Here is a 13,949-nt window from a genome sequence, read left to right on the forward strand (position 1 = left end):
AGGTTGAAAAAGTTGAAGTTATTTGTCCTGGGCCTTAGAGTAATTCTAAATCTTGATCCTGGCACCACACTCTCAAATATTTCAAGACGAGTGCTAATTGTGTCCCTTTCATTGGCTCAGAATTCAGAGTCTTCTTACCTGTCCTGAGGTTGACCACTTCAACAGTCTGCCCACCCCCTTATTTTTCACTTAGAGATATTGGTGTACTTATTAAATGACCTGTGTGTTCAACATAATGGGGAATGCAAAGAAACATGCTCCCTACCCTTAAAGAACTTATAACCCAGTGAAAAAGGAAAACACATATGATTTTATTCATGGCAAGACATAATTATGGGAAACCTATTAATTAACTTAGTGTGGAAAAAATGATATCCTTTCTAGACCATAATTTATCATTTTAAAAATGAAACAATTTCTGGGCATGATGGCACACACCTGTAATCCCAGCAGCTCAGAAGACTGAGACAGGAGGATCCCAAGTTCAAAGCCAGCTTCAGCAACTTAGTGAGGCCCTAAGCAACTTAGCAAGACACTGTCTCAAAATAAAAAATAAAAAAGGTTAGGGATTTGGCTCAGTGGTAAAGTGCCTCTGGGTCCAATATAAAATTAAGTAAAAATAAATAAATAGATAAATTGGAACTTTGAATAAGGGCACTCTAAGAGCTAAATCATTTCAGCAAGTCTGCTTATCTAACAAATAGAATTTTAGCCACATCAAGATGGGGTCACCACTTTCCAGGATATTATTCTTTAAATAGAATATGTTCTCATATTTAGTTATTGATCTGAACAGCCAAACACAGTTGCCATTTTTTTTTGAGGGGGGGGCTATGTCCCTAGGAGATAAGCAAAGAGATAACATAAACAAGATGCTTCCTCAACCAAGTGCTATGATGTTTCTCATGGGAAATAGCTTCCGCCAGTCCTGGGAGGGAGTAAAGTGTGATGAAGAGCATTAGAGTTTTGTTCATAAACATTCATTCAGCAGATGTTTATAAATGTTTCTTGAACTCTTATTATATGCCATGCACTAATTAATATTGAGTCAATATAGCGGTGGATAAGAGAAAGGGATCTTGGCTTTTACAGAGCTTACATTCTAGTGGGCAGACAGGATGTGAACAATAGACAAGAAAATGCACATAGTAATGAGCTCCATGCAGAGAAAAAGAAAAAAAAATGATGATAAAGCATAGACCAGAGGACCAAGGAAGGTTTCAGGGGTGGGAGTGGGTAGTGACTGAGAAGCAGAGACATGAACATGAAGGAGTCAGATGGGGAAGAACTGGGGGAAGAGCAGGGAAGAGGTTCTAGGCAGAAGGAGCAAGGTGTGCCCACGCCATAAGGCTGGAGCAGTCTGGGTATATCTCAGAAGTAGTGCGTAGGCTGGCATGGCTGGTACTTGCAGAAGAAGAGTAAAAAGACAAAGAATGAGGTCAGAGAGGCAGGCAGGGACCAGAGCATGTCAGCCTTTGTAGGCACAGTAAAAAGTTTGCCTTTAACTCCAAGGCAGTAGAATTCATTGCAGGACACTCTAAAAGAAACATTTATTGACCCCCGATCTAGATTCCAATTATGCATGAAAAATGAATGGTATCTGCACATCAAGGAAATAGTGCACACAGAGGAATATCCATAGTTTGTTGTGTGTTGTATTTTCCAAATGCTCTGCAAAAGAGAAGACCCAGGTGCAAAGGCATGATTAACAAATGAAGTATTTGAAATATACTTGAAATGTCATTGTTACACACATCAGTCAATAATATCATGTAAATAGGGAGCCTACATCCTGGGAACAAATCTTTACTCCTCACACTTCAGATAGAGCCCTAATATCCAGAGTATACAAAGAACTCAAAAAATTAGACAATAAGAGAACAAACAACCCAATCAACAAATGGGCCAAGGACCTGAACAGACACTTCACAGAGGAGGACATACAGTCAATCAACAAGTACATGAAAAAATGCTCAACATCTCTAGCTGTCAGAGAAATGCAAATCAAAACCACCCTAAGATACCATCTCACTCCAGTAAGATTGGCAGCCATTAGGAAGTCAAACAACAACAAGTGCTGGCGAGGATGTGGGGAAAAGGGTACACGTGTACATTGCTGGTGGGACTGCAGATTGGTGCAGCCAATTTGGAAAGCAGTATGGAGAGTTCTTGGAAAGCTGGGAATGGAGCCACCATTTGACCCAGCTATTCCCCTTCTTGGTCTATTCCCTAAAGACCTAAAAAGAGCATGCTACAGGGACACTGCTACATCGATGTTCATAGCAGCACAGTTCACAATAGCAAGACTGTGGAACCAACCTAGATGCCCTTCAATAGACGAATGGATAAAAAAAATGTGGCATTTATACACAATGGAGTATTACTCTGCATTAAAAAATGACAAAATCATAGAATTTACAGGGAAATGGATGGCATTAGAGCAGATTATGCTAAGTGAAGCTAGCCAATCCCTAAAAAACAAATGCCAAATGTCTTCTTTGATATAAGGAAAGTAACTAAGAACAGAGTAGGGACGAAGAACAGGAGAAGAAGATTAACATTTAACAGGGATGAGAGGTGGGAGGGAAAGGGAGAGAGAAGGTAAATTGCACGGTAATGGAAGGAGACCCTCAGGGTTATACAGTGGAGGGGGTAGAGAGAGAGGAGGGGAGGGGAGGGGAGAGGTGGGGAGGGGGGAGGGTGGATGATGGGAAAGGCAGCGGAGCACAACAGACACTAGTATGGCAATTTGTAAATCAATGGATGTGTAACTGATGTGAATCTGCAATCTGTGTATGGGGTGAAGGTGGGAGTTCATAACCCACTAGAATCAAAGTGTGGAATATGATATGTCAAGAAATTTGTAATGTTTTGAACAACCCACAATAAAAAATTAAAAAAAAAAAAAAATTTATATAGTGTCTAATATTTCCATTATATTCATCAATAATTTTATTAAATTCATTCATTTGAGATGCATAAGGGAAGATAAATAATAGAGAAGAAATATATCAATAAATTGGAAGAGTCATGAAAAATGAGTAGACTATCCAAGCAGTGGGTAACTATTAATTTATCATTAAATATACTCTAGTTCCAGTACGAGGTGCTGGGATGTAAAGTGGTAGATTTGACAGCCACAGTCCCTACTTTCGAGAGACTTTGGACTTACTGTTTCCTGAAGGGAAGCCTGGAGGACTAATTGCCTCCAGCTTTGTGTGAGTATCTTGATGAATGAAGAAAGACCCTCTCTACCTTCCTCAAGATACTTTATCTCCGCTTCTAGGAAGCATTGCAAAAAACAAAACAAAAAAACAAAAAAAAACATTGCTTTTTCTTAGGATCTTAATTGCCATCTTCCAAAAATGTTAATATAAATACTCAAGTCTATTATAAGTATGATGCAAATGGCACTTGAACATGGCACTCTTTTATCCCCACATTTTTATTGGTGCATTATGTCTGTTCATAATGGTGGGAGAACCCTTTTGTAAGATAGTAAGTTGCTGTCTGTATGCAGAAGCATCTGAGGATGTGTTCAGAACAGAAAGTGCTAATATTTAAAGAAGGACTGCATTGGGCTGAAAATGTGAAGACTGTGAAGATCGGGTCTCTAGTTGCCAATATTTCTAAGTTGGTAATTCCTAATTATGGTTTTATGAGTGTCCTATGGGTATCCACAAGAATTTCATATGGCTGTCCAAAATTTTACTGTGAAATTTAAGCAAGCCACATACTGTATGTGAAAGAGTTGACAAGGGGAAGAGTGTGGTAAAATAAAATGATTAGTTATAGGAAGTACAAGGAGCCAAGAATTTTTGGGACTCCCTAAGGGTGAGGCTGGTTTGCACATAGCTTTGGGGGAGTAGTGGCATTTCCATTTTCATCAAATATAATTTATGTACTTACTTTCCAGTTTTAAAAAAAATCAGATTTAAGGTTCAATTCCTGATTTGAATCACACACATAAATGTTGTGTACCTAGATTCATATATAAAGGAATCCCACATAATGTCACTAGAAACAGTTTTATAAAACACAAAGACGAAAAAAGGCAATTCCATTAGATCCTGGAGCAAAGTGCTGGTGGGTCAAGTTTCATGATTATTTTAACCCATTGTTTAGAACAAAGATGAAAGCATACTGAGTTAAGAGGACTGATTCTGGTTTGACACAATCAGAATGCAGGAGAGAGTGTAAAAAGGTCGATGCAAGAGAAAACCAAGAGGAATATGTGGGAAAGCAGAAAATATTTTAATAGAAAATCTGGTTCTTTTTGTTCTCACCAACCTTGTTCTCAAGGTATCATTCTCTTATTCTTCCCCGACCCATGTTCAAGATGTCCAATGAAAATTCCAAATTTTTCTTTCCTAAAGCACCTTCAACTAAAATCAACTCAGTTCACTTTACTGGAAATTTAGGTGAAGGCAAGAAAGGACAATTTACTTTTCTGTATGAATATGTGGTGGAAATTTACCAACTTATTTTCATTGCTAATCAGTTTTACTTTACATCAATTTTATGTGTATTTTTGAGGATTCATACTACCACCCTTTTATATGTTTTTGAAATCCCAGACCAAAGGACATAAGAGGAAGTGATGAGATATAAACAAAATGTGGAGACAAAACAGAATATACCATGCTGACTTTTTTCTTTTCTTTTAACTCTACTGTGAAGTTCATTATTCCATTTTATAAACTACTTTGCGATTGGGTTTTTAAAGTCAACAATTAATGTCTCAAATATGTTAAGTCAGTGTTTATCATTCCATAGAAGATATCAGAATAACCCCTATTTCTTTTCAAATGTTTAAGACATTTGTTTAAGGAGTTAAGAAAGGGAAATAGACATTAAAATAAGCTATTTAACCAAATTCTACATGGGATTGCAAAACTAACTCAAGAATTAAAACATTGGACTCTTATTCTACTTGACCTTGATAAAAATATTACTAAATCATGATCTTTATTTTTTATTTAGAAGTATGGGTTTCCACCCAATTGAGACCACACTCAAGGGGAAGGGCCAAAAGCCACAAGAGAGAAAACATGTTGGTTCAACTTTGTGCTTGGTGAGCTGTTTTCCCTCATAAAAAATTACAAATTAAGGGACATATTTCTACATGCTACCACAGTCCCCATGGTTAGTGGTAACCAAATATATCTGTCTTCAATTTGAGAGATGCTTTTCTATTACTCGCTTATTTTATGAAACAAACACACCAACCATCATCTCCTGAACTTAAAAAGATAAAATTTCCCACAGGCTCAAGCTTTCTGTATTGACTCTTATTTCCTCGTATATTGGAGATTTCATAGACACCATGTGAAAAATCAACCTCTCTCTCTTGTTGATGGTCAAGTGGGAAATCCCTATTGTTTAGTTCAAGTCATTAGACTTGAAATGACTCTGGGAGTAATAGAGTATCTAACTGTGGTTGTGGAGAAATCATAAATGCAGAAGCTGGGTGAAGGCAAGAGTGGAAGTTTCATACAGGTTCCTTCAACTGGAGGTTCCCGAGGTAACTTTAGGTGGCTTAGGACAGGGACCTAAATAATATTGAATCACGTTAGTATCCTTTCAGTTCTTTTTCACAGCTTCTGTTAACATCAAAGAGAAAGTCTGCATCTGGTGCCAATTTTCACTCCCCTTTAACCAATTGCTCAGTGTCCTTCGTATCAAAGAGTGAGGTCCTAGGGCAGAGTGCAGAACAAATGAGAATTTCAGAACAATATTTTGTTTTTGTGCATGTTTAGAGGACATAAAATGATTTTTATATTAAGATACCAAAGTTTTTAAAGAATAAATTTGTTTAGATAAAAACTAAATTAACTTATTATTTAACAAAGGTGATGCATGAAATGACAAATATTGTAAAATGATTGAATTTGGAACACATGGCTCAAGTCTTCTAAATAGAAATTAAATCACCTTCTTCATATTTTAGTCTTTTTCATTCTTCCATTTCTTTCTCTCCTTCTCTTCCTTTCTACCCTCTATCTTCCAACAAAGTGTACTATTAATGTATAATGTGCCTGACATTATGTTGGGTACTGTGAACCCAGAAACATGAAGACTAATACATCATCATCCTCCCACTCAATCTGCTCAGTCTCACTGGATAGACAGATATGCAAACTCTTCTTATGCAATGAGAAATCTGATGTGTATGCAAGGTATAATATAGCCCAGTGGAGGGACATCCATGAGGGAAACAAGGAGAGGTATCGAGTTTCGACCTTGGGAATCACTCCTATGATATGCAAGCCAAGTTCATAAATATACCCTGATTTATTCAGCACACTTTCATAAAGCCAGAGACTGTGCTAGGTACTAGGGATTTAGACATGAAAAAGATATAATTGGAGCATTAAGAAGCTACTGTTTGGTCTAGGTATGCAGCTCAGTGGCAGAGTGCTTGCCTAGCATGCACTGGATTCAATGTTCAGCACCGAAACAAACAACAACAACAACAAAAGAAGCTAGTATTTGAAGGGGGCACAGACAAGGAAGTAAGTGGTCTATGTCACTTATTTGAAAGCCTTGAAGGCAGATGTGTTCACAAGTCTAAACTGTGAGAATAGTAATATGGTGTAACAACTGTATATCACATAACCCATAAGGGATTTGGGGCATTTATAGTACCTTTTTCATTTACTGTGACTATTCATATGCTTTAAAGCACTAAATGAAAAAAACATATTGTATATACCCTCAAATCAATTTGATTTAAATTTTTGTAGTTTAAAAAAATTTCTGAATTGCAGAAAAGTATTTTGAAACAGTCTTTGAAATAATTGGAGGTACACTGTAGGGTGTTTTGGAAGAACAAAGAAGGGGCAATGAACTGCACTTTAACAGAAAAAAGAGGCAGGGAAGGCTTTCTTAGCAGGAGTTCATCAGATAGAGGAGATTGAGAGGCAGAGGACTCCGGGATGGGAAGAGGAATTTTCTAGGAAGGGGAACAGCCTACAGGAAGACAATAGTCTTGATGTCTGGGGGGGATTACTAGTGATTCAGAATGGCTGCTTGTGCAGATTACTTGAGACATACAGACAAGGGATGGAGATGGATATGCTGATACTGAGCAACTGAGATCTGGTAGGAGAAGTAGATAGGCATACACACTAACCTGTGTTCTGAAGTATAAAGAAAGCTACTACAAAATTTTAACAGCAGGTAACCACATGAACAGTTCAAAATTTTAGGAAAATCACAACATTGGAAGGCAGACCTAATGCAATTGGAGGGCTATTATAGTTGTCTTAGATGACAGATGATAATAAAAGTGAAAATTGGCATGGTTTGGCACAAAGTAATTGCTCAACAAATCACAGAAATTAGAGGGTTAAAGGCCAGGAAATAGTAAGGATGGATCAAAAGGCATTTTTTCCTCCCATTGCTGGGGATTGAACCTAAGAGGGTATATTTTATAAAATTATTTAGGACTTAGTACCTAACTGGACTGGGAGGAAGCAGGCAGTGTTTCCTCTCTTGGTTTCAAAATGTGTGTTGCTTGGTGATGCCACTAACAAGCTAGGAGACATTGGTAGAATACATGATTCTGTTGCCCTTGGGGCTAAGAAAGAGAAAGTATGTGTTCCATTTTAGGTGAGATGAAATACAGGTTTGGGGAATCAGGGAATTTGTTTTTTGTTGGATCTGAGAGTCCTTAGGGATACTGTGAATGAGATCACAAGGAGACTGGATGAGAGCTGAAGAGTATGGAAGACTGAGGTCAAAATCTGAGGAGATACTTGAGGAGAAGGCAATGGACAATTGTATGAGGTCTGGAAAAGTCCTTGATGTGCAAAAAGAAATCAACCATGACCTAAAAGAATAGTGTCAGTAGCTGAGGAAGGGTAGAGCCCTGCTGTCAATAAATTAAGGAGTATGTGAGAAAGTAGAGACAGCAGTGTCCCTACTGTTCTTTAAAATTACTTGGCTGTGCGAGGCTTGGTGGCACATATCTGTAATCCCAGCAACTTGGGAGGCTGAGACAGGAAGATCCTCAGTTCAAGCCAGCCTCAGCAACTTAGTGAGGCCCTAAGCAACTTAGCAAGATCCTGTCTCAAAATTCAAAATAAAAAACCGAAAAGGTCTGGGAATGTGGCTCAGTGGGTAAGCACCCCTGAGTTCCATCCCTGGTACCAAAAAATAAAATAAAATAAAAATACTTGGCTGTGAAGAGAGTGACAGAGAAAAAAAAGTCAAAATCAGAGGCAAATGTAGACTGCATGAGAAGGTTTTTGATTTACTTTTTAAAGACAGGAAAGCTGCTGCCAGATGCCCAGTTACTTCTTGCAGTCAGCATTTCCAGCTGTGTTGTAGCCTGCCTCTGGAGGAGGGGACATGTCTGCGATGCTCCTAAACACGAGCATTTCTCGGAAATAGATGGCCAGATAAACAGATTGGACTGGAATAGCTCTGCAGGAAAGCACCTTTTTCTGGGCTGTTTCCCAGGTGCTGCTTGTTGTGCTAACTTCCTGTAGTGCTTTTATACCTTCCTCTCTCCATTGTTTACCTGACTGGCTTCTTGCTTCTTGTTTCAGAAAGCTCTTGGGGCTGTATTGGTGCCAGAGCTGGCTTGTAAAAATACCTGTGTGTGCAGGATTTATCAGGGTAGCTTTTCCCAAGCTACCCCTATCTGCTTCTGGTGGCTTTATATTATCTGCTTCACACATCCAATTTAGATCAACCAATAGAAGTTGGAGTCCTGAGAGGAGAAAGCAGCAGGAGAGGCACAGTGAAAGATATAAAGCAGGGTCCTTGCCCCCATGGATCTTAAAATCCAAGGCATGGGACAGCCTTGTCAATAATTATATTAGTGGTATTTAAACTTTTGAGAACATATAATTGTTTTTGAAATGTTGATGAAAACTATGTACCTTCTTCACAATGAAACAACAAGCAGAATTTAACAAAATTTCAGGGGATTTGTAAACTTGCTAAAATCTCAAGTGGTTTCTAAAACTCAAGACTATCTAGCTGGGTACTCTGGCATATATCTATAATCCCACTACTCTTGAAGATGAGGATGGAGAATTGCAGGTTTGAGGTCAGCCTCAGTAACTTATTAAGACCCTGCCTCAAAATAAAATAAAATAAGAGAGAGAGGGGTGTATTGGGGATTTTAGCTTAGCAGTGGAGCACCCTTGGGTTCAATTCACAGTATGGGGGTGGGGGAGACTACCCAACCTGCAGAATCTTTGCTGTGCTATGAGTGTGTAGCCTGTACTGAATTAAAGTTTCTGAATTTCCCGACTGTGCTGGTGTCTTATAAGGATTTTATGAGGGCTAAATGAGATAACACCAATAAGGTTTTTAGCGCAGGGACAGACACAGATCTGATGCTCTGTAAATGTTATTTCATTCAGTTTTATGTGTGTTTTGGAGAAAATGAAGTAAGTGTTAAACAGGAGACACAGCTAATTCACTGCAATGTTCTCTGGTTAGGGAGTTTTTCTGGCCCTTAGTTGTCTCTTGTGGGCAAAAATGTTTCCCACACTTCGTTCATTCTCTACCTACCTTTAGAATTTTTCTTTTATCACAGTCCCACCTGGACTAATACTCTCCTTAAATATTTTTTCCATTTTCATAACTCACTTAAAAGAGAAATTTTGAACCCTACCATAAACAGAAAACCACTTTCACTTGCCATAAATAGAAACTAACAGTAACAATTAACAAGGAAATTAAACAATGAAAGTGAAACAATGTTACAAATTACAGTTAGATTCACAAGTGCTTGGCTGGGGGCCTGCTCTCTGTGTGATTAAAAATGGAGTTTAGCTACTGTTTTAAGGGAAACTTTCTCCTTGTATTAGAAGAACTGAAAGAACGAAAAGGGAATACATTTCTTCCCAGTCATTTACTGCCCTTGCCCTGCTGGATGCAACAGTTAAATGCCATTTCCCCTGACTGCAGGGCAGCAAGAGGTTATTTTCCTTTGGAGAGACATGGACCCTAACCTACGGAATAGTAAGTTCTGTGGCGACTGTGGCCAGATGTCAAACTGACCCGCCAGCCTTGTGGAGGACAAGGGTGCTGCAAATCCGTGTCATCTGAGCTCCTAGAAACAAGGACACTCTGATCCTGCTCCCTATTTCCTTGCTGGCTGAGGCTCAGTGCCTACCTCACACCCCGGACAGCTCCTTCATTAGACACGTAGCTGGAGCAATGTGAATGCCACAGACCCTCGGTGCCATGGAAGGGAAACTGTGAACATTGTTTCAAAGGTGTTTGCCTGGCCAAAAAAAAAAAAAAAATCGCTTCTACATGGATTGTGCTATGTAGATTAATAAAAAAATAAAAAAGCAAAAACGCTGAATGATTTTACTGTCTTAAGCTCTGATAAGAATCAATTAATCAGAGAATATTATTTTGTTATTATAAAAGGAGTGGCTAATGAAGTTAAATCCGTCAGCCCTGAAGAAACAAGAGTCGCTGTCGCTCTGTTCCTGGAGCTACCCCTTCAGCCCCTAGTCCACTTGAGGCCACTCATCCCTCACTCTTGTCCACTCCGCCCGGCCGCTGCGCAGACCCCCGGGCTGGCCGACTGGGCATGCCCGTGGGCCGGGGCAGCCGGGGGAGTCGACTGGGGAGCAGCGCTGGGCCGCCCGACCCGTCGCGCCTCTACCTGAGCGGGGCCCGCCCCCAGCGCACCGGCCGCGCGGGCACCTGGCGGGCGCCGCGGACACAGCAGGGGGAGGAGACGCCGCGCCGGCCGGGCGTCACGGAGCCGTGCTTGGCGTTCCTGAGCCGAAGCTGAACTTTTTCCCCAAGAAGTCCCACATTTAGGGGCAGGAGGAGCGGGACGGGGGCGGAGAGCGGAGTTTCTGCAAGGAGCAGCAGCAGCAGCAGCTGCTGCACAACATGGCCTCCTCCACCTCCTCCTCCCCCGCGGGCGCGGAGAGCACCCCTCCTACGCAGGTGAGCGCCGCGCCGCCCCCCTACCTGTGGCTTCCTTCCCCTCCCGGGCGCGAGGATTCGGGCAGACGGGTGACCTCGGGGCTGGGGATCCCTGGACCCCTGGGGACAAAAGCGTGCTACCTGGAGCGGTTCTCTCCTGGGGGTGCAGGACTGACCCGCGAAGGCAGCGGAGGGAGATCCGATTCCTGCCAATCGTGGGGGGTCTGCTTGCCCAGACAGCACTGAACAGAAATTTAAGTTCCCGGACGTGAGCTCGTAATCTGCCCCAGAACCCGAGCATCCCGTGGAAGCAGACGGGGCCCAAGGACTTGGGGTTTCTGCTTGGAAACATTTGTTTAGAAAAAGAAAAGTATGGCCCAGGGCTCAGGGCGGCCTCAGCTCTAGTCTCTCTTCTTTGGGCTTCTGTTCTAGGCTCTCCCCTCCAACTCCATGCCAGGCTGAATGCTTCCTAAGGACAGGACCCAAGTAGGGTGCACATTCGACCGGGAGTAAATCACCTGGTTCTGAAAATTACCTTCAGAGTTAGGTTTTTTTTTTTTTTTTTAAAGGTTAGTCGAGATACTTTACTTAGTCCAGTAAAATAAAAAAAAAAAATACACTATGAATACTGGAACGTAAAAATGCAGAGTAGGGCAAATATAGTGGTAATGTTAATGGGTGGCTTGTGGTAGGTTTGCCTTCTCCGTATCTCTAGGAACCGTCTGAAGGCATGCAAGTACAGCACACCAAATAAAACCCGGGTGTTTGATGAGCAAAACCACAGCTTGAAGATATGACTTTTTCCTCTAGCCCCATCTTTAAACCCAGATTGCCACCTTTAAACCCTTAGGCATTTAATAGCAATTTTGGAACTGGCATTGTATGCGTAACATCGGATAATTGGTTTAAAACCCTCGCTTATGTTTGCTTGTGTGCAGAATGCCTATGGAAGAGTATCCAAGAAACAATAGTTTTCTCTGAGTTTTGGAGACCTGGCTGGAAGGAGAGGAGGAGGGAGTTTTATCCTTCTCATACCTTTTGAGACTTTTTTTTTTTAAATCTATGTGCATGCATTATCTATTTTAGGGAAAAGATATAATACTACATTTAAAAAAAATCCTCTTTTAAGTAGTCTTAAAAACAATAGTTTACCTGGTTTCACATCTTCTAACCCATATCATGTCTTTGCTTTAGTTGCCATCTCTAAAAATCCCCAAGGAATCACATACTCTTCAAAAGAAGACTTAAGTTTTGACAAAGTTAATCAGTGGCTTTAATTGACACCTTCATTCTGAGTTTTAACACTATTTGTTTGAAAATAAGCGTTTTTGATTTTGGAAGAGGTCACTTCCTCTTAGAAGCATAGAGGAGTCATCAAAGGATCATATCAGATCTTACTCCAGTAGAGTAGGCCAGAGCAAGTAGGCTTTTTAGTAGGAAGACTGAAGGAGACAGTCTCAGGGTGGACACAGATTGCTGCTTTAGCAATTCAGGTCTTCTTATAATCTGCTGACCTGTGTACCTTAAAGAAAAAAAAAAATTTTTTTTTTTTTTCTACATTGAAAGTGAATGTAAAGGTAAAGCCACAGTTCTGAAACAAAAACTAACTGAAGCAGTTGGTTGAATCTCTCTAACCTAGTCACTGATATCTAAAGGGCCAGTTTCTCCTCATTCCCAAATCAGTAGAGAATGAATAAGTGAGCTGTGGGTCTGGAGTTGGACTGTTATTTATGATGTTTCTCATTGTTCTTTTGTTGAGGCATAAACAAATTATCTCCTTCATAATCTGCAGAGTGATTTGCTAGGCTCATAGCAGAGAATGAGGCTCAGTGTCCTTCAGACAACGAAAGACCAGTGATATTTTTCGGAATCCAAAGAAACACTGTATGCTGAATCTGTTTGCATTTTTGTGTGGTTGTTAGTACTGATTTTCTTTTTTACAATACTTAATTTTTTTTCCTTTTCCAGTGCTAATGAGTTTATAAATAAAGCAAATATACCTGAATCTAGAATAATATTTCAACAATTGAAAGGAATGTTGTTCTGGACTCACTGTGGTTTTCCTCAGGTTGATCATCTACAGTTAGTTTCTTTGTAATTTAAAGGCTATTTGCTTTTTATGTGCAAAGTGTGTGTATATTTTTGTACAATGTGTTGTTGTAATTATAAAAATTCTTTATAATCCAAATTGGAGATTATTAGAAATTCTAGTTTGTGTAAGTGGCACTTTTATCTTTTTTAATAAACTAAATACCTGAAATTGATGAAACAAACTGACACTTATACATGAGAATGATTGTGAATTAGAATACTTAATCAAATTTATTGGATAGTTGGTATCAAATTCACATTATTTAAGTTTACTTTTTTGAAAAATTAAGATTATTAATTACTCTAATCAGTCTGAAGTAAACTACCCTGTATGTATTGACTGGGCTGGTCACATAACTGTGCCCTTGAATCTTGCAAATGTGAGTGCCAGGGAGATACTACCTTACTGCTAAGGTGTGTGCAATAACAGGACCATTTCATTGCAATTTTTCAATTTTATCTAACATCAACATGTGAAAATATCTTTAAAAAATTTAAATAGTCTTCTATTCATGATAGAGCTTTTAAAGATGTGATGTTGTCTACTTTCTACTAGACTTTTTTTTTTTTTCTTTTATATTAGAAGCCCAGATGACTGGACTTTTAAAAATGTGGTGACAGGGCTGGGGTGGTGACTCAGTGGTAGAGCACTTGCCTGGCATGTGTGAGGTATTGGGTTTGACCCTCAGCACCACATAAAAACAAATAAGTAAGTAAGTAAGCAAGTAAGTAAGTAAATAAATAAATAAATATATTGTGTCCAACTACAACTAAAAAAAAAAAAAAATTTGGTAACATTTCCAAAATCCATAGCCATGGTTGAAGTATACCCCAGACACTTGTTTACACTTGTTTCAGTATTTGGGGCAGGTTTTTTTTTGGCTGCTGTGACCCAGAGATCTGACAAGAACAATTAGAGGAGGAAAAGTTGTTTGGGGGCTCAT

At 39.7% G+C, this 13,949-nt stretch overlaps 1 protein-coding gene across 1 annotated transcript in view; it reads left to right on the plus strand.

Moving 5' to 3' along the window:
- The first annotated feature begins 10,690 nt into the window (after positions 1 to 10,690).
- Positions 10,691 to 13,949, plus strand: part of Ank3 (ankyrin 3) — a 639,364-nt gene continuing 636,105 nt past the window's right edge. The window contains exon 1 of the mRNA XM_058577999.1: positions 10,691 to 10,935. Within this exon, the coding sequence (XP_058433982.1) occupies positions 10,879 to 10,935 (57 nt within the window). The 5' untranslated portion in view covers positions 10,691 to 10,878. The remainder of the gene's footprint in view (positions 10,936 to 13,949) is intronic.

Source organism: Marmota monax, unplaced genomic scaffold, assembly GCF_021218885.2.
Source record: "Marmota monax isolate L192 unplaced genomic scaffold, Marmota_monax_Labrador192_F-V1.1 WCK01_AAM20220418_F8-fsc00019, whole genome shotgun sequence".
In the NCBI taxonomy this organism is placed as follows: domain Eukaryota; kingdom Metazoa; phylum Chordata; class Mammalia; order Rodentia; family Sciuridae; genus Marmota; species Marmota monax.